We start from the raw sequence: 22,486 nt of genomic DNA, 5'->3' as shown, positions 1-22,486 counted from the left end.
TAAACGAACACTTATAAAACTCATTGATCATAAAAAGTCAAGCTGGTGCCTATCTAGACCCTTCATTCATTTTCTAGTGTTCATGGAAGGTCCTCTGCTTGATATCAATGGAGAAAGGTAAACGTCAACTCAGCTGCAAACCATCAAATCTACAATGCTGACCTGCACGCAAGATGTGCTAGTGCAATAGTGGCACAAAAATTGTGTGAGTGATCATTCAATGTCCGAGTATATTTATGTCCACCTTATGAGATTTTATGTCCACTTTATGAGATGGAACCCATATCTGACCATAATTGGGTAGTCAAGAACCTAAGACTAGATAGCCCAGGGACCTAGGGTAAAATCGAATTGTACTGTTCTGCTAAGGGAGCAACAACAAAATGACTCCTAATGATCAGTGCCTTACTCAGCTGCCAGCGTCACAGAAGCTTTCCCATGCAGCAGGTGGGAACAAATACAGAGATCCAAAGTGAGACAATGCAGAGACTCAGCCCTAAATGGGATATCCCCATTAAATAGTAGCTTTCAGGGCTCAGAGAACCCTGCAGAAGAGGAAGCAGAGTGTAAGAGGGGCTCGAGGGCAGCAAGGAAACAAGGCCTTCAAACACAGCATGACTCATCCATATGTAAACTCACAGGGATTGTGAGATAGCATACACAAGTCCTGTACAAGATGGGATCCCAGTGTTGAAAAGTGGACACACATCCCCATCCATAACCTGGAAGCTATCTCTAGTTGATACCCATTTGCAAATGAAAATTGGTATTCTCCAAAGGAGTCTGACTAGAGAAATAAACTACTTTTAAGTGGAGGCCACATTCAGCAGTACATGGTCGATTTGAAATGAACTCCAAGACATCCTTGAGGACTCTTTGTCTCAGAATTTTAAATCAAGTATTCTTCCTTTTGTATTGGTCCTTTGATATACGTTATTGCTTCCAGATTTGTGTTTTTATGAGATTCATGTGTGTGTGTGTGTGTGTGTGTGTGTGCGTGTGTGTGTGTGTGTATGTGTATATATATATATATATATACACATATATATATAATTTGTCTGTTTTCTTTGGCTCTTTTACTTCTGTTTGTTTTGTTCTATTCTGATTTGTTGGTTTGTGTTTTAACTTATTGTATTTTACTTAATTTATTATTGTTCCTTAGAGTCCTATTTGTTTTCTAAGGAGAGACAGAAACGGTGTGGATCTGGGTGGGAGGGGAGGTGGGAAGGAACTAGGAGGAGTAGAGGGAAGAGAAACTAAAATCTGAATATATTGTATGAAAAAAATCTATTTTCAATAAAAGAAAAAAGGAAAATATAATTTCAGCAACAAAAAAAACCAAATAAATGAAGTCAAAATAAACAAAACAAACTTAAATTAAGCAACTTGCTGTTTACCCAGGAATGTCTATTTCCCTTTGAGACATCTCAGGGGTCTTCTGTGTTTGTAGACCTCTGCAGTGCTCAACCTGATCTTTAAAAACAACAGGGTTTTGTGAATGTCAATAAAAGTGATGCATTATAAATATTCTATTTTGCAGCATATTCTGCAGAGATGCCAATAAACAAAAAGGCATTTTCTAGGGTTTTAGGAATGAATACTAATCTATACATTTTAATTTAATGTGGTGCCAGATCGTTTGCAAATACGAGACATTTGGACATCTGTCGAGTTAACAGTGGAGCAAAACTGGACACATGTACACTTTAGGAGATGGAATTAAATTCTTAATGCATTTACATTAAATGTTTTGCATGTCGTTTTCATGATGCTTCACATAAAATTCCAAGCTATCTGAATTAACTGTCTTATACAGTACTGCTTAATCTTTTCCCGATTCTAACCCCTTGGTTAACACGTTAGTGCATATTTCTGCTGATAAAATTCTTGTCATCTAACACACACATTTCTGTACATATTCTCTGAACCATCTGTAGCTGTCAAGCAAGGTTTCTCTGATCTTAGCAGCTGCCATTCTGTCTCCAGCAGGATGACAGCAAAGACCAACCTGAAAGTAAGTGTTCTTGTACATAAGAGAGTCTTCTTTAAGGTCATGGTCTATGCTCCTTCAGGGGAACAGATCAGAGCTGGTTTCTCTGAACGGGCAGCAGTGACCCATTAGCTGTGTGTCCAGCCACAAATTACAGGGAAGAGTGGGTAAGAGAGAGAGATGAGACTGTGATAAAGAGGATGGGAACTCTCTTTCTTAGGTCGGCAACATCTTCACTGAAAGGCTGACTGCAGAGCGAAACAAAGAAGACCCACGACTATCAGCAGCGAGAGAGAAGTATGAAAAATGGCTGCCTGAGTTGTGAGGCAAACAGCACGGAGGCCTGTGGGCTCAAAGCAGGCACTCCTCCTCTCAGAACCCTCCCATCTTGCCACTGTCCTTAGATGCATTTGTGAAAGTCCCTTTATAATATTGTATAGCTTTTAAAATTGCAATTCAGAACTAAATAACAGAGCAGTTTTGTCCAAAAGCAGTATTTATTTCTTACAGAGTAGTTTTGTTCAAAAGCAGTATTTATTTTTTACAAAGATAAGAGGCATTTTACATTTTTATAGAAAATACTGTAAGAGGAAAAGCTGCATGTTACTGATATGATAAAAAAAATCATAAAGACCTTCCACTTCAGAAAGTTTTCTGCCCTATAAAACCATATTGAATGGAAGGTATTATTCTGGGTGAGTCAGCTATGCTGATCTGTAGTTATTAGTTTGTTTGGAATATAGTTTGTTCAATGGTTTATTTTTATTCTTTCTCTTTAGATGGCAATGAAACATTTATTTATTACACGTTGGATGTGCAATAGATAACAGATAACCAAGATACTGGGCTTTATGAAACAATCATAAGAGAACAGGCAGCAGAGGAGTTCGTATGTTTACTTTGCAGCTAATTAAAAAAACAAAAAACAAAAAACAAAACAAACAAAACAAAACAAAACAAAACAAACAAACAAAAAAAAAACCATGCAGGTAAATCTTGAGTTGGTTACTGACTCCTGGAAGGTTTATTGAAAAAAAGACTCTAGGGGTTGGGGATTTAGCTCAGTGGTAGAGCACTTGCCTAGCAAGCGCAAGGCCCTGGGTTCGGTCCCGAAAAAAAAAAGAATTAAAAAAAAAAAAGACTCTAATGTTTTATACTGAAGCTATGGTGAGCTCTACAGTGAGTAATGTAATATGTAGTTGAGGTTTGTATAGGAAGCCACTCTTCCACAGGAAGCTTGTAAATGGCCATGGAGGAAAAAATAACTTTTTATTGTGGGCCTAGCTTACTTCTCATTGCTCTCTGGCATGCTTGACAACTTAACAATGTGCTACTTAATTTTAAAAATTATTTGAGTAGAACTGACACATAATTGATTGCATAGAACCTTTAGAAGTTGTGTGTCAGTAAGCACAGGTTGGTTGAATACAGCTATTAATGTGGCTTGGACAGCATCATACTTAGTGTATGTGTGTATATGCTACTCATCTGACACTGGACCAAAGCGGCCTGTGCACAGAGCCAGAAACAAAACAATCTGTGCTCAGGGTAGTGTTGAACTCCCAGAAGAAATGCATTTTCTTTTCTACTTTCAGGGCAGGAAGAAAAATGTAGTTTCCTGGGAGCAGAACCAAGCTAACTTGACTTCAGGATTCCTTCCTAACCATTTTGTTTGGAGATCAATGAACAACTTCCTGTTTCTGGACTCATTAGAATAGAGATAGAGGAACCACTGAGGAAACAACTCTCACTGCTAATAACCAGAACAAAAAGCTTTTCCGTGGGACGGCAGAACCAAACGTGTGCCTCCACAACCTACAGCTGCCTGAAGACTTGAAAAGAATACGAGATCTCGCAATTAATTTCTGCTGATTCAGAAATAAGTATGTAGACTCTTAAGTATAGGATTAGAGATTTACACCAATAAAAGTTACTTGTTTTGTTAATACATGAACACTTTTAGGCTATAAATATTCCATGATAGCTTGTTTCATGTAACATGATATAAGTTCATGTGTATATATTGCAAAGATAGAAATGCAAGAGCAAAACAGAAAAATTATTGGCATAGTTTAGAAGACTTCGACCCATTTTTAAATGTAGACCTTATCAAACAGCCCATCTGATTTTCAGTTATGTTGCTTATTTCTGACTTTCCATCTCTTAAGTCTTGCCATGATTATTATGTTGAAAGGCTCAAGTGTAATTGCATGCTCTTTCTGAAAACACTTGCTTTTCTGCAGATTTTAAAATAAAAAAGTTCAAAAATTCTGTAGCAACCTATTGTTTGCCTATCATCACAACAATCCCCTGAACAATTCATTGAGAATGGTGCTCAGTGGATTAGCTTGCATTGAGAAAATACATTAAAGAGGACTTAGTTGTTAACTATTCCATATTACTTTGGTATTGTCATGGAGACAGATAATTACTGTCCACATTTGTAGGTGAGTAGTGCATCTCATGAAGAAAATATTTAAAAACTTGTTTTTATTGACAGAAACTATGTATTTTTCTCCACATAATTAAGGTATACACATAAGAATGTCTTAGTTTTCATTTAATGGACAAATGCCTTCTTTACGAGAGCAAGATCTGGTACATTTTGACAGAAAGTTTTAGAATAAACTTATCTTTTGAATTTTTAAAACACGTTTTATATGTTTGACAAAATATCAAAGTAATAATCTAATCATTTGTCTCTGGAGGAAGTCAATAAATATACTGAATAAAGTATTTCATCTATTTACACACATCGAGCTAGACATATATCCGGGTATACATGCATATCTTCACATACTATTAATAAGTGAATTCCCATGTTTACAGATATAGAAATGGATGATACATGCTTTTTCTTGCTATGGCCCTAACAAAGCAACATTTCCATATGTATTCACTGTACTGTAGATTAGAAGAAATTCTGGCTCCTTAGGGTGGGACAAGGGTCTCTTACCATGTATTCTTAACCTAAAGGTCCTTGCATGCTCAATGCATAGTGTTTTATCGAGGTGGTCTTGAGCTGCAGATGCAATCACATCGCTCATGATGATCCAACTGGATATCGACAAGAGCCATATTCTTAGCTTTGCCCCTTCTTTTGAAATGTCCAGGCTCAAACTTCAGTACCTATGGTAAAGGATAAGAAGTGTATTTCCTGTTAGAAAGCCCTTGGGTTTAAGTCTACCAAATGCCAGTCACCCATTCCCCTTCTCCTAATGAGTGAGTAAGCTTGCTGTTGGAACAAGCCTATGTAGACATTTCTGCAAATAACCATTGACCATGCAACATGCAGGAATCTACTCTGCCACAAATAATGCCCCTGCCTCAGCTTTAGTAGGAAGATGACTGTAGGTGTTTCTGGGTCAAACACTGTCCCAGGACAATATGGGGTAGTGCCACAAACTCACCTTTAGAGCTCATTCACAGATCATTGCTCCTCTTCTTTCCGTAGTTAGGCTCCACTGGCCTGTACATTTTATCTGTTCCTTTCTTCATCATGATACTGACAAACAATTATTTAGCCCCTTACCCTTTGCCAAAAGTGTAACTAGGTTTCCCCATTTTTGGTCACTGTTTGTTGCATGATAGGGAGCTTTGGATGTGCCTGTTTTACAATTACACAGGCAAAGCTTTCAAGGCAGGGAAGTCCTTCATCTACATTCTTCTGGTGACACAGGCCCTAGGCCAGGATGTTCTCTCCTACCTTCTAGAATTCTGACAACGTGTCTCTGTGATATACTTCCTATTTCCTTCTGTATCTATAGCTTTGCCTGATCCCAAGTGTGCAGTGTAGTGAGGCTTGTTATGCCTTGCTACCAATGTATATTTTGGTCCTCACTGAAGATTACATGGGGGAGCTCACTTTAATGCCTGTATAAGTTCCCATGGCATCTTCAGAGTTCTGCACTTGGAATTGTAGTCTTAGACATTTCATTGCTCTCACAGTCAATGTTAAATATCTTAATCAAACCCAGAGCATGAATTAGGAACAACTATACCCAGACTCCTCAGCATTGAGCATCCCCATCCACTGTCTCTGTTTATTTAGCCTTTAACTGTGTGGTGTCGTGGGCTCTCCAGTGAGGAAGAGAGTAAGCCATTGATTTTTATGTTCATTACATTGAGGGAACTGGAGTTTGTTTCAAAAGAATGATTCCAAAAATAAAAATAGAAAAATAAAAGACTATGGTCCTGTCAGTTCTGGTGACAGTTTTACAGAAGATTGACTTGTTATTTTCTATGATGTAATTATGTGTGCATAATTGGCATCATATACTTCCACATGAATTTTTATGTTCTCTTTGTTAATTGGATAGTACAATGGCGGTAAACATTCTTGCCAACATTGAGTATGTCCTAGACACCAGACCATGTTGTAAGTGACTCTGCAAGTATGGGCTTATTTGCTAAATGAATTAGCTGCACACATAATTTAATTCACACATTAAGAAAGGGATTAAGTCATATGCTTAAACAGGGTCATGGAGCTAGTACTTAGGAGAACCAGAATGAAATAAACTTGAGGTGGCCTAAACCAGGTCCTTATCCAAAAAAGTAGACCCTGAAGTACACGTCAGTGAAGAAGCTAGGTGTTGCTGTTGATGTGGAGAGATATGAAGAGATTTCTTTCACATCTTCCCTGTGTTCTAGCCTCCAACAAACACAGGAGGCAAAGCAAGATACATATGGCAATGTGGAAGAGACCAGAGCAATCTTATACATAGGCCTTGTCCTTCAATAAAAATCTAAGTAAGAAATCTACTCCAGGATATGAACTCATACTGCTCAGAACAGGAAAACTGCCAGTTTTGGAAGGACTGTTTTGGACAGGACATGAGTTGAGGCTGGTCTCACCAAGAATTTCTCCAAAATATTTTCAGACTATATGAATGTAAACAGGATTAGGGATCCTAGGAAGTAACATGGTTTCTAAGAAGCTGAGTACCCTCATGTGTGTGCTTAAAGAAGACCATTATCAAGGACAGATGATTTCAGTGGCAGGCACCTATACATCAGTGCTTCCTTTATCTGCTTTCCCATTCGATGGCAAAGTGAATGTTTGGGATAAGAGTAAAAGCCTGGTAGTTTACCTGGTCCTCTGACTGTTCAGGAATTTTCCCCTGTGTTTTATAATAAGCTATAAGAGCATAGTATATATGTGCTTTGCTGATAAGAAAAAAAATGGCAGGCACTTTCCCCAGACAAGTCAGAAAAGCACTCTTTGAACAAAATGGAAATTGGACAGCTTTAGTACCTGATGTTCAAAGCTCTCAGACCATGTAATAGTCTTAAGTTCAGGTTCACAGTGTTGAAAGGATGTAGAAAGCAAGGCTGGTTTCAGGGAGCATTGAAAGTTAAAAGAAAAATGAAAAGCTTTTATCAAAGAGTGCAAACTGGTGGGTTATGGGTTACCTGACTACCTTTAAAGGTAAGGAACCATTGAATTAATTACAGCAGCCAAAGGAGCTTGGTAATAGGTGATATCACAAAATGCTTTCCCATTTTCCAAGCCAGGATTCACAGCTGCAAGCATACACACAAAAATCAAAATCTGCTGAGGGGCAGCCAGTCATGGCTCAGAACCTGTGGGTGAAAATGGAAATCCTGACTCCCATTCAATGTCTGGAAAAACCACATGAAGACAGGAACATTGAAATTCATTAAGTGGACAGATTCAGGCAATGGTTTTTATGCCACAAAATCAGAGATGCTCAGGTTTGTAAATTACCGGTGTCACAGTCGCACAAGGTGGTTAACTGCAATCCTTTGTCTTGTTGCCAATAAACCAGCGGATGAGTCATTGCTATAAAGATATTACACTAATAAAACAATGCCAGGCACAAAAAGCTCTCTGCTGAGTTGAGCTCTTGTTTATTGGGAATATAAAAAAAGTTGTTAAAACTTTGTAACAGTTCTCAAATCATTGGCTGGTATAGAAATACAAGTACGTGTCTTATGGAGAATGCATTACATAAACCTAAATCATTAAGCCATTATTTAAGATTTTTTTCTAACTTCAAAGGCAGACAGTATTTAACAGAGGGTCAACTCCTTAAGAAAACAAACAAAAAACAAACAAACAAGCAAATAGAAACACAAACAAATTCCTATTTTTTGCTTTTGTATTGGCTTCTTTTACATGTAAAGACACCATATGAATGTATAGATTCAAGCATTCTAAGAACAGCAGGGAATTAGTCTGAAACTCAAGTGTTTTAGGAAAGGAATTTGGAATAGAAATCTTTCCCTGGGTGATGATTTAGCAGGGGCTGAGAAGGAAGTCATGTCTAAGACACAGGACTGCTAAAGAGAGCTGGCAAACAGTTAAAATGATACGCAGAAGTTTAAAGGTGACAGAGACCTGAGTTACAATGAGGGTTTAGAAAATGTTTACAGCTTCCAAAAAGGCAACCTTGACATCTGTAGATGTTTGTTTCAATTACAAGCTTTATATAAATCACCATGGGAACCTTTATATAATTAAATGGTAAAATCGTTTTAATAGCACTTTAGAGGAACTCTGCAAGCATATTTAGCCTCTCTTTTGCAGGAAAACATGGAAGCCTGCTTGCATGATGTTCTAGAATTCCTTCAGGTCTTATTTATGGTCTAGAGAGGGTCATGTTCCTAGCAGGTTTGCTAAGGTTGTTCAAGAAGACCTGGTATGAAGCTAGCTGGAGACAGAAAGGGTATACATATGTTGCAGTACTGAAACAGTGAGTCCTTTCACTTGGTAAGTAAGTGAGCAGGGTGAGTAGCTATGGTAGAGACCATCAGACCATTGACTCTTAGAGTCCTCCGCACACTTGCCTTGTGGTTTACACAAGGATGCTGTGAGTCACCTCACACCCCCACATGAGCAGAAGCACAAGTGTTATTTTCATCATTCTGAAAATGACTAAACTCCATTTTTATCCATGCTGTCTGCGCATGCAACACCCCGCACCAGATCTTCGTATTTCAGGGATAAATGACCGCCTACGTCCCCTAGCCTCCACACCACAACCAGATGCCAGTTTTTAATATAAAATTTTACATCAACATACAAAGAGGCAAGGATGATTCCAGATGCCATAAGGCAGTGGTTCTCAACTTGAGGGTGGTGATCCTTTGGGGATCAAATGACCCTTTCAGAGGGGTTGTCCAAGATCACAAGAAAATGCAGATATTTGCATTATGATTCATAACAGTTGCAAAATTATAGCTATGATGTAGCAATGAAAATAATTTTGTGGTTGGGGACACCACAACATGAGTAATATCTTAAAGGGTTGTAGCCTTAGGAAGGCTGAGAAGCACTACCATAAATAGTGACAGCGATGGCCTTAGCTCTACACAACATGGTATCTCTGGGCCCATGGGGCGATTTACATTTCAATTACTTAGGATAGAATTTCATGTGAAAATTTAGTTCTCTCTGCATTCTGCAGGTGTAAGGTGCTTAACAGTCATAAGTTACCTGGAACTCTTCCTCCCTCAGCCCCATCTTAGGTTGTGCCAATATACAGAGTTCATGCCCTTAAGTTCCACTGGACAGTGCAGGCAGCTAAGCTAATATGTGTTGGTTAGTTTTAATGCCAATTTGCCATATAGTAAAATCAATAAGTTGGGATCTTAAACTGAGGAACTGTCTTGATTGCCTGAGTTGTCTTGTGAGGACTCACCCTAAATACTGTAGCATGTTTTATTAGCATCTTAGACTAAGTGTTTGTCTCCCTAGGCATCCCTACTGTGTTGTTGATTGCTTTATGGATATCAGAGCCAGCATTTCCATTTGCAGGTTTGAACAAAGAACATTTGCTTTCTAGGAACCTACAGGTGTTTGATGCCATATTATGATGGCTGAGGCAAGCAAAGCTTCATACACTAACGTAAACATGGTCTCTCTCTCTTGCCCTCTCTGTCACACACACACACACACACACACACACACACACACACACACACACACACACTCCTATCAATCTTGTTCCTTTAGAGAACCCATACTAATATAGCATCACACTATTATCAGTAGAAGAGGGGAAAGACAGAGAAAATAAACAAATAAAATAAATTTATCTTGTCTCCAAAGTTTTTTGACTATTGACTCAATGTCTGTGGCCTTGAATCTAAACAATGATAGATAGTTTATTATATTATGAAGGAGAGAACAAAAATAACATTGTTAAATTTATTATTATTATTATTATTATTATTATTATTATTATTACAATTATTTGGCAGTAGTGGGATTGAGTTTAGGGTCTGACGTGTGTATGAATTATAGCCCCAGCCGTGAGCCTTATTTTTTTTTTTAAAGAGTCACTACTTGAATTATCTTTCAGAAGGAAAGAAGTCATTGGAGAGCCACTCACAGCTATCTCCTCTGAAATAAGTTATAACCTTCCTAAGGCAGAATGAGAAATTCTCACATGAACCCCAAATCCTGATGAAAGAAGTGACCCTCATATGAGGTGTGTAACCTACAAGTGACATAGGACAAGACTGACAAAAGCAGACAGAGGAGCATTTATCATCATGGACTGACTGACACTCCCCCAGTTCATCTGCATGGGCTCATAATCCCCCACCACTTAATCTGCTACATATAACTCCACTCAGGCTGATTTGTTTGTTAGGGTCTTCCTTTCTTTGTAATGGGTCCTGTATCATATGAAACGCCTCAAATCTATATGCATTTCTGTTATCTGTGTTCAAAGATGACTATGAGGAATGCTAGGAAAGAAAATGAATCAGGAACTTATAAAATTTTTTAAAAGTATGTATTAGCATTTATTTATTTATTCATTTATTGGTGTGCGTGTTTGTGTGTGTTTGTGTGTGTTTGTGTGTTACGTCTGTGTTACGTGTGCCTGTGTACATCTACATGTAGATGATAAGGGACTTCTGGTGTCCTGGTCTACACTCACTGCCATATTATCTCTCCCTGAACATGGAGCTGGGTTGGCAGATGACAAATTCCAGTAATTCCCCAGCCTTGCATCTCTGCCTGTTATGTAAGTGGGGTTGTAGGCAGATGTGTTCATCCCCAGGTTTTATGTGGGTATCAGGGATTTGAACTCAGGTCCTCAGGATTGCATGCCCTATACTATCATTCATTAACCCATCTCCCTAGCATCTGGAGTTTGAAAACAGAAAATAACATTGTCCTGTCCCAAAGAGTGCTAACCCCACTGCAAGAGAAGTATCCTACCTCATGCAAATAGTGACAATGTTGGTGTCACCAAGAGCTCTCTAATTGTGCACATTCTTTTCTCCGAATGTTGAGCACTGAAATACTTGTAGGGAAGTTTACAAGCTCATTATGTGACAAGTTCTTTTTCTTCAATTGGTTATTTTAATTATTTACATTTCCAATGTTATCCTCCTTCCCGGTTTCCTTTACACAATCCCTCTATCCCATCTCATGCCCCACCCACCCAGCTTCTATGAGGATGCTTCCCCACCTACTCACCTACTCCGACCTCACTGCCCCAGCATTCCCCTATGCTGGGGCATCAAGCGCACACAGGACCAAGGGCCTTCTTTTCCACTGATGCCAGATAAGGCAATCTTCTGCTACATATGCAGCTGGAGCCATGGGTCTGTCCATGTGTACTCTTTGGTTGGTGGTTTAGTCCCTGGGAAATCTGGGAGGGTTGGTTGGTTGGTTGGTTGATATGGTTTTTCTTCCTATGGTGTTGCAAACCCCTTCAGCTCCTTTTAGTCCTTTCTCTAACTCTTCCATTGGCTGGTTGTCTGTGAGCATCTGTATTGGTCAGCCTCTGGCAGAGCCTCTCAGGAGACAGCTATACCAGGCTCCTGTCAGCAAGCACTTCTTGGAAATAGCAATAGTGTCTGAATTTGGTGTCTGCAGATGTGATGGATCCCTTTACTTAAGGCCATCATCTCTCATAGAAACTCATTTCACATCTCATCAACTGCGAGCATGGAATAGGAAACTACCTTTAATGTAGCAGAGGTAAGAATACAGGCACAGACCTAATAGAATAAAGGGCTTGGATTTCTCTTAATGAGATGAAGCTCAGACTATGCCTGTTTCTGGTAATGGAAGAAAGTGTCTCCTGTCTTCCAAAATGCTCCTGATAGAGACTGTCAGGGAACATTTCAGGCTGCTTTTGGAGATTACTATGGGAGCTGACAGGCATGTTTGTTTCAGGTGTGCCTGACAGAGTGATTAATGCTATTGGGTGTTTCTATACTGTGCTGGGCAGGGGCAGTTCATATAGGACATTGCCCATTCAATAGAATGCTAATGTTTTATAACTCACAACCAGCGGGATCAAGGGCTTCCCTCTTTCTCTATGAATGGTGAAAAGCAGCCCAGGGATGACTGTGTTAGTGTACACTGACTGTTGTAGTGAGCAGAGACTGTCATAGTGTGCAGAAGAACCAGGGAGAGAATGCTGTCTGGACCTTTCAGATTACTCAGAACCAACTCTCTGCAATGCAACATTCTTATTGGGAGCTTCCAAAGAAAGGAATATGAAAAAAAAATTCAAGCCACTCTTCCCTTAGGGTGGAAATAAAAGGAAAGCAGACCACAAATACATTAAAGCCTAGACTTGCACATTGTTGCTCACCATTACTATGCGACCTTGTCGCTTTCTAGATTATTTTGACTTCCACCATTGACTAAGCACCACATTTAACCTTTTTTGGAAAACAGGACAGAGCTCCAACACTTTGAGACTGAAGGACAACCTCCAATCTGGAGTTCATCAGTTCACACAGAAACAAGACACAATAAGGAGGGGAGACAGCACCCTACTGATATGAGAACAGATTCTATGTTTCCTTTGAAAGCAATGGGTGGAATCAACTATTCTTAAGACTAAGAAAATACATTCTTTGTGGGCGTAAAATGTTAAGTTCCACTTTCCTAAGTTGAAAGTGGCCACTGTTGTGAGAGGTACACATCAGTGTTGATGTGCAACAACGACAACAATTGAAACAAAAGCACCTACCCCAAACTAATATTTTATTTATCTATCACCCGTCTATGCATGTATGTATGTATGTATGTATGTATGTATGTATGTACCTATGTATCTACCTACGGCATATCTATATCTATAACTCTCTGTCTGTCTATCTATCTATCTATCTATCTATCTATCTATCTATCTATCTATCCATCATCCATCTATATATCTATCTATTTTGGGCAGGGTCCCATTCTGCAGTTGAAGTTAGCCTGGAACTTATTATATAGCCTAGAATGACCTCTAATTTGTATAAATTCTCCTGCCTGTACTTCCTAAAGTCTGGGATTACAAACTTAACCCACCATGCCCAGTTCAAAACCTGCTATCCAAATGGAGAGTCTTGCTTTCAGGGACTGACTGTGAATTCCTTTGTTTTGTTGGATCCTCATGATCATTCACTAAGTACTATTGTCCATATTGTCTCTTCTTAGTGTCTGAAACTGCATCTGCTTCATATGGCAGTGAGTATTTTTAAGCACATTTTCATGGATTTTTCCCCTCTTCCTGACCCTGGTGCCTTGGTTCAATATCTATGAATACAGCAGAAAAGTCTCCCTACAGACATGACTTGCAGTGGCACACAGTCTGCTCAGTAAGTGGCTCACAGTTTACTCAGCAAGAAATGTTTTCTCACAGCATTGGCTGCCCCAGTGCTCAGGTAGCTGTATTCTCACTATTAGAAACATTGCTCACTCTTTTGTTTCCCCTGATGTTGATCTTTACATTTACTTTTGTTTACTTCTTTCACAGTCAAGAGCTAAATTTCCAGGTAGTGGTGAATGCTATTTAGGAACAATAAGCATTTCCAGAAAAACAAAAGACAGACTAATTCAACATTTATGCAATAAAAAGTGCTCTGAGCTGAAAGCCAGTCGCTAGGAGTGCCTACACACATGAGAGTAGAGCTCTCTGTTCCCAGATCCAGCTGAAAGAAAATAGGTCTACAGGAGTGCTGATACATAGGCATATAGGAGGGTCAAGCCACTGCCAGAAACAGCAAGACAAACTAACACCAGAGACAACCTGATGTTGAGAGGCAAGCACGGGAACCTAAGCAAAAGAAACCAATACTACTTGGCATCATCAGAGCCCAGATCTCCCACCAAAGCATATGCTGGATATCAAAACACACCAGTAAAGCAAGATTTGGATATTATGATGATGATGGAGGACTTTAAGAAGGACATACATAAATCGCTTAAAGAAATACAGGACAACAAAAGTGAACAAGCAGAAGTCCTTAAAGAGGAAACATAAAAATATCTTAAGAATTAAAGGAAAACACAACCAAACAGGTAAAGGAATTGAAAAAACTGTCCAGGATTTAAAAATGGAGACAGAAACAGTAAAGAATGCACAATAGGAGACAAACCTGAAGAGAGAAAACCTAGAGAAGAGATCAGGAGTCATAGATGCAAGCGTCACCAACAGAATACAAGAGATAGAAGAGAGAATATAAAGTGCAAAAGATACCATAGAAAACATCAAAATAACTGTCCAAGATAATGGAAAATGCAAAAAGCTCCTAGCCCAAAACATACAGGAAATCCAGGACACAATGAGAAGATCAAACCTAAGGATAATAGGTATAAAAGAGAGTGAAGACTCCCAACTTAAAGGGCCATTAAATATTTTCAACAAAATTATAGAAGAAAACTTCTCTAACCTAAAGAAAGAGATGCCCATAAACATACAAGAAGCTTATAGAACTCCAAATGGATTGGACCAGAAAAGAAATTCATCCTGTCACATAATAGAAAAACCAAAGGCACAAAAAAGAAAAAGAATATTAAAAGCAGTAAAAGAAAAAGGTTGAGTAAGATATAAAGGCAAACATAACAGAATTACACCAGACTTCTCACCAGAGACTATGAAAGCCAGAAGATCCTGGGCAGATGTCATACAGACCCTAAGAGAACACAAATGCCAGCCCAGGCTACTATATCCAGCAAAACCTTCAATTAACATAGATGGGGAAACCAAGATATTCCATGACAAAACCAAATTTACACAATATTTTTCTACAAATCTAGCCCTACAAAGGATAATAGATGGAAAACTCCAACACAAGGAAGGAAAGTACACCCTAGGAAAAGTAAGAAAGTAATCTCCTTGCAATGAAACATAATACAACATACAAACATAATTCTACCTCTAACAATGAAGATAGCAGGAAGCAACAATCACTATTCCTTAATATATCTTAACATCAATGGATCAATTTCCCAATAAAAAGACATAGAATAATAGACTGGATATGTAAAGAGGACCCAACAGTTTGCTGCATACAGGAAACACACCTCAGTGACAAATATAGACACTACCTCAGAGAAAAAGGCTGAAAGACAACTTTGCAAGGAAATGGTCCAAAGAAACAAGCTGAAGTAGCCATTCTAATATTGAATAAAATTGATTTTCAACCAAAGTCATCAAAAAAAGATAAGAAAGGATACTTCCTATTCATCAAAGGAAAAGTTCACCAAGATGAACTCTCAATCCTAAATATCTATGCTCCAAATGCAAGGGCACCTACATTCATCAAAGAAACCTTACTAAATTTCAAATCACACATTGCATCTCACACAATAATAGTAGAAGATTTCAACACCCCACTCACATCAATGGACAGATCATAGAAATAGAAATTAAACAGAAACATAGAGAAACTAACAGAAGTTATGAACCAAATGGACATAAAAGATATTTACAGAACATTTTATCTTAAAACAAAAACATACACCTTCTTCTCAGCACCTTATGGTACTTTCTCCAGAACTGACCATATAATTGGTCACAAAACAGGCCTCAAGAGATACCAGAAGATAGAAATAATCCCATGAATCCTATCAGATCACCATGGACTAAGGCTGGTCTTCAATAACAACAGGAATGCAGAAAGCCCACATATACATGGAAGTTGAATGCGCTACTAAATGATAACTTGGTCAATGAAGAAATAAAGAAAGAAATTAAAGACTTCTTAGAATTTAATGAAAATGAAGGAACAACATACCCAAATTTATGGGACACAATGAAAGCAGTGATAAGAGAAAAACTCATAGCTTGGAGTGCCTGCAGAAAGAATCAGGCAAGAGCATACATCAGCAACTTGACAGCACACCTAAAAGCTCTAATACAAAAAGAAGCAAATACTCCCAAGAGTAGTAGAAAGCAGAAAATAATCAAGCTCAGTTCTGAAATCAACCATGTAGTAACAAAAAGGACTATACAAAGAATCAACAAAACCAGGAGCTTGTCTTTTGAGAAAATCAAAAAGATAGATAAACCTTTAGCCAGACTAACCAGAGAGCACAGAGGGTGCAAAATACTCAAAATACACAAAAATACTCAATAAAATTCTCACAAACCAAATCCAAGAACACATCAAAATGATCATCCATCATGATCAAGTAAGCTTCACCCCAAGGATACAGGGATGGTTCAATAAACAGAAATCCATCAACGTAATCCACATAAAAAAATGATCATTTCATTAGACACTAAGAAGGCATATGATGAAACTCAACACCCCTTCATGGTAAAAGTCCTGGAAAGATCAGGAATTCAAAGCCCATACCTAAAAATAGTAAAAGCAATATATGGCAGACCAGTAGCTAACATTAAACTAAATGGACAGAAACTTGAAGCAATTCCACTAAACTCAGGGACTAGACAAGGCTGTCTACTCTCTCCCAACTTATTCATTATAGCACTCAAATTCCTCACTAGAGCAATCAGAAAATGAAAGAAAGTCAAAGGAATACAAATTGGAAAGGAAGAAGTCAAATCATCACTATTTGTAGATGATATGATAGTATACTTAAGTGACTCTAAAAGTTCCACCAGAGAACTACTAAGCCTGATAAACAACTTCAGCAAATTGACTGGGTATAAAATTAATTCAAACAAAGCAGTACTCAAAGGATAAACAGGCTGAGAAAGAAATTAGGGAAATGACATCCTTCACAGAAGTCACAAATAACATAAAATACCTCAGTGTGACTTTAACCAAGCAAGTGAAAGATCTGTATGATAAGAACTTCAAGTCTCTCAAGAAAGAAATTGAAGATCTCAGAATATGGAAAGACCTCCCATGCTCATGGATTGGCAGGATTAATATAGTAAAAATTGCCATTTTGCCAAAAATAATCTACAGATTCAATGCAATCCCCATCAAAATGTCAACTCAATTCTTCATAGAGTTAGAACAATTTGCAAATTCATTTGGAATAACAAAAAACCCAGGATAGCAAAAATTATCGTCAGCAATAAAATAACTTCTGGGGAAATCACCATCCCTGACTTCACACCTATGGTCACTTGATCTTTGACAAAGGAGCTAAAACTAAACATTGGAAAAAAGATGGCATTTTCAACAAATGATGCTGATTCAACTAGAGGTCAGCATGTTGAAGAATACAAATCGATCCATTTTTTTCACCCTGTACAAAGCTTAATTCCAAGTGGATCAAGGACCTCCACATGAAACCCGATACACTCAAATCAATAGTAGAAAACATGGGAAAGAATCTCGATCATATGGGCACTGGAGAAAATTGCTTGAACAAAACACTAATGTCTCATGTTCTAAGATCAAGAATTGAGAAATGGGACCTCATAAAACTGTAAAGCTTCTATAAGGCAAAGGGACACTGTCATTAGGACAAAATAGCAACCAAGAGATTGGGAAAAGATCTTCACCAGTCCTACATCTGATAGAAGGCTAATATCCAAAATATACAAAGAACTCAAGAAGTTAGACTCCAGAGAATCAAATATCCCTATTAAAATTGGGGTACAGAGCTAAACAAAGAATTCTCAGCTGAGGAATATCGAATGGCTGAGAAGCACCTAAAGAAATGTTCAACATCCTTAGTCATCAGGGAAATGCAAATCAAAACAATGCTGAGATTTCACCTCTCACCAGTCAGAATGGCTAAGATCAAAAACTCAGGTGACAACAGATCCTGGCCAGCATGTGCAGAAAGAGGAACACTCCTCCATTGTTGGTGGTGTTGCAAACTGGTACAACCTCTCTGGAAATCAGTCTTTAGGTTCCTTAGAAAATTGGACATTGCACTACCTGGGGACCCAGCTCTACCACTCCTGGGCATATACTCAAATGATGCTCCAACATACAACAAAGCTCTATGTTCAAAGCTCACTATGCTCATAGCAGCCTTATGTATAATAGCCAGAAGCTGGAAAGAACCCAGATGCCCTTCAACAGAGGAATGGATACAGAAAATGTGGTACATTTACATAATGGTGTACTACTCAGATTTTAGAACAATGACTTTATGAAATTCATAGGCAAATGGAATGAACTGGAAAATATCATCCTGAGTGAGGTAACCCAATCACAGAAAAACACACCTGGTTTGCACTCATTGATAAGTGGAAAATAGCCCAAAAGTTCGAATTACCCAAGATACAGTCCACAGACTACATGAATCTCAAGAAGGATGACCAAAATACAGATGCTTCAAAGGGGGATCAAAAATATTCATAGGAGTGGATATGGAGGCAAAGTTTGGAGCAGAGACTGAAGGAATGGATATTCAGAGCCTGTTTCACATGTGGCCCACATATATACGACCACCAGGACTAAATAAGATTTAATAAGAGGCATTCCTAACATCTCACACCAAGCCAATACAAATCATCTTCTGTCAGACCCCAACCCACCCCCAAGATGTATACAAGATCCTATCTAGAAGGAATAAAGGTATGTGTGAGAATAACTCCATTATCTGAGAGTATCTGTCGTTTAAGACCTATAACACCTGCTGGGGAAGAAAATGCTCTCCTGAAGCTTTTGAGGCTAGAAGCTTCTCCTGCACCTTGCTTGCTTGCTGAGTCTCCGGCCAGCTTATCTTGGCACAGCACAGTCTCTTGGAGCAACAGTGGTGGCAGCTGGAGCAACAGAAGTACCAGAGCATCTGAGGTGGTTGCATTGCCCGCTCTCTGCTTGTGTCCTCCCTCTCCCCTTGTACTTGAATGCTCCCACCAGGTCCGAGATATCTGCAGATAGCGTCTGGTACACAGACCAACACTTTATCATACAGGCAGTTATATAATCTAACACACTATGGTCCATTGTACTCTGAAACCCAGATTCCCTTCTTCAGGATGCAATTAATCATTGTGAATTAGCTCAGTAGAATTTTAGCTCCTGACAACATCTTTGCCTGGGTTAACAATTAGGCAATCACATTTCTTTTTACAGATTTCATTATTTTCATTTTATGTGTATTAACACTTTGTCTGCATGTGTATATGTGCATCATGTGTGGAGTACATGTGGGGGCCAAAAGAGGCATTAGATCCTATGGGACTACTGGAAGGGGAATTTGTGAGCCACCATGTGTGTACTGGGAACTGAACCCAATTTCTGTGACAGGTAGAGATGGGGGAATCACTGGGACTTGTAGACTGCCAGGTTAGCCAGCTCCATGTTCAGTGAGAGACCCCAGTTCAAGCTAATATAGCAGAGGACACCACAGGTCCTCTATCATCTACATATAGATGTACACAGGCACATAAAACACTCATACAACACACACACACACACACACATAAATAAATAAATAAATAAATAAATAAATAAATTCTACTAAATAAATACATAAATGAATATTTTTTAGTTTTGTAGGTTTTCTGACTCATGTTCTTTCTTAGGATTCCTCCTATTCCTCCTTGAACACAGAGTGTAGAAAATATAATTTCCTGTACTCTTTCTAAGTTTGTGGGTAGCAAGTGCTCTTAACCACCAAACCATCTCTTTAGCCCATTGACCAACCACATTAAGTGGCACCATCTACCAAAACGCCATAGATGTAAGATGATGCAGATTGATAGATCATGCAGATGGTTTACCCGTGATACTTCTTCACTGTCTTCCCTGAGCTGCACGTGCAGGACTTCCAGTTGACAGTTCCGCAACCACAGTTGCCACCACAGCGCTGCACAAGGAGGCATCGTGGGAAGAAGACTGCGTTGGTCAGCTTCAGCTCCTCCCTGAGATTCACCGAGTGATTCCTGGGAGTGCAACTGTAACGCTTGACATCATCATTGAGCCTGTCCAGGTCCACTGTAGGCAAACACACACAGGCAGTGCATGAGCAGACATGACAAGAGCAAGATTCCGATCTCTCCACAAGCCCCACTGGGGGTTAAACTTGTCTTTGGGAGCTTACTATGGAGCACTATGGCAGGAAAGATCCAGTTTTTCTTTTAATCTTATATGACCTTGAAAAAAATTGTTATTGAAATTTGAATTTTGGTTCAAATCTTACAACTTGTGCATGCATAATGTTTTTGAGAGAGGTTTCACATAGTCCAGGCTTAAGCTAAAGTTACTATATACTAGAAATAACTTTGAACTCCTGATTCCCCCACCCCCACTGTGATTATAGGCCTGTGCTGCCAGGCCTTGCCCTGGTACCTTAAAAAATGGTACAAAAAGAACAAGCCAATAAGCAACAAAATGGTTCAGAGGTAAGAAAACAGAACAGTTGGCAACTGTAAATAATTGCCTTTATCTTTATCTCAAAGAGTAAATTAACAGCCTCAGTTGCTTCCTGATTCTAAACATTCTAAGTCCCAGCCATGTCCTAAACATAAATAGGGCTATATATGGGTAACAGTAGGAGAGTAGCTGTAATATTATCTAATGATTTCTCGTGCTGAAGTATTTACAAATAAACAGTATGAAGAACAGATTTTAATTTTAATTTTAATTCCCCCACCCCCAAATCAAAGCACTAATGAGAATGGTACTATAGGGCAACCAAGGTTGCATGTGTACATGTGCTCCAGGTGGGGAGAGCAAGGCGCATGCCTGTACATTGAATCCTAGGTGGCGGTAGTGTCTTGTTTTGCAATGAGGATGTGGCTTTATCTTTTGACTGTCTCTTTTCTGGGGGAAGTTGTTTAACAGCTCAGAGCCTCTCCTTTCTCCTTTAAAACACTTAATATCTAAAATGTTGAATAGAAAGGACGTGCTATGTGATAAATGCTGGCTAATATTCTTTATTTTAATTCACTTGATTTCCTCCAATTCTATGTTTTCCCCCTTTAAAAGTCAATGGTTAAAATAAGGAAAGAAAATGTCTGTTTTTCTACTCCATCTCTCTCTTTTTTCTCCTCCATTTCTCTCTGTTGAACATTTCTCTATAAATGATTATTAAGGAGCACAAAAGTGGGGATTAATATTAATTAAGACTATTATATTAAACTTTTAAATCTAAGTCATTGTGATGGTTAGTGTTGCCAGCAGACAGATTTCCAGGCATACTTTGGAGGAGGGTTAATTGATAAGGTAAGACCCATCTTAAATGTGAGTGGAAATACTCCTTGAACAGGGATCCTAGACCGAATAAAATAAAAATTGTGATGTGAGCATCAGCAGTTTTTGCTAGTTCATTCTATCTGTGAATGCAATGTGAGCAGCTGCCTCCTCAAGCTCCTACAGCCATGACTTCTGCACAGTGAGACTATAACTCTAAACTGAGCAGAAACATAGCCTTCTTTCCTAAGGTGCTGGTGTTGATGTACTATCGTTATTACGGCAATGGAAAAGAAACTGAGACAACCAAAGCCATTTATTTGTATGATTATTGCATAACTTACACTTTATTTTTTTTATTATTATTAACTTGAGTATTTCTTATATACATTTCGAAAGTGTTATTCCTTTCCCGGCTTCCGGGCAAACATCCCCTCCCTCCCTTCCTTATGGGTGTTCCTCCCCAACCCTCCCCCCCATTGCTGCCCCTCTCCCCAACAGTCTAGTCTACTAGGGGTTCAGTCTTAGCAGGACCCAGGGCTTCCCTTCCACTGGTGCTCTTACTAGATATTCATTGCAACCCACGAGGTCAGAGTCCAGGGTCAGTCCATGTATAGTCTTTTGATAGTGGCTTAGTCCCTGGAAGCTCTGGTTGGTTGGCATTGCTGTACATATGGGGTCTCGAGCTCCTTCAAGCTCTTCCAGTTCTTTTCTCTGATTCCTTCAACAGGGGTCCTGTTCTCAGTTCAGTGGTTTCCTGCTGGCATACGCCTCTGTATTTGCTGTATTCTGGCTGTGTCTCTCAGGAGCGATCTGCATTCACATTTTGATCATCCGTCTTGAGTTTCATTTGTTCTAGGCATCTAGGGTAATTCAAGCATTTGGGCTAATAGCCACTTATCAATGAGTACATACCATGTATGTCTTTCTGTGATTGGGTTAGCTCACTCGGGATGATAGTTTCCAGTTCCAACCATTTGCCTACTAATTTGACAAAGTCATTGTTTTGATAATGAGTAATATTCCATTGTGTAGATGTACCACATTTTCTGTATCCATTCCTCTGTTGAAGGGCATCTGGGTTCTTCCAGCTTCTGGCTATTATAAATAAGGCTGCTATGAACATAGTGGAGCACGGTCTTTTTTATATGTTGGGGCATCTTTGCATATGCCCAGGAGAGGTATAGCTGATCCTCAGGTGTCTAATGTCCA

General features: G+C 38.9%; 1 protein-coding gene across 1 annotated transcript in view; it reads right to left on the bottom strand.

Annotated features, from left to right (window-relative positions):
* Positions 1–3,128: 3,128 nt before the first annotated feature.
* The window catches only part of Pdgfd (platelet derived growth factor D), a 209,508-nt gene continuing 190,150 nt past the window's right edge, over positions 3,129–22,486 (bottom strand). Inside the window, 2 exon segments of the mRNA XM_032911072.1 lie at positions 3,129–5,121; positions 19,865–20,077. Of these exon segments, the coding sequence (XP_032766963.1) occupies positions 4,994–5,121; positions 19,865–20,077 (341 nt within the window). The 3' untranslated portion in view covers positions 3,129–4,993.

This window comes from Rattus rattus, chromosome 8 (assembly GCF_011064425.1).
Source record: "Rattus rattus isolate New Zealand chromosome 8, Rrattus_CSIRO_v1, whole genome shotgun sequence".
NCBI lineage: Eukaryota > Metazoa > Chordata > Mammalia > Rodentia > Muridae > Rattus > Rattus rattus.
This window is presented reverse-complemented; position numbering and strand designations above follow the sequence as displayed.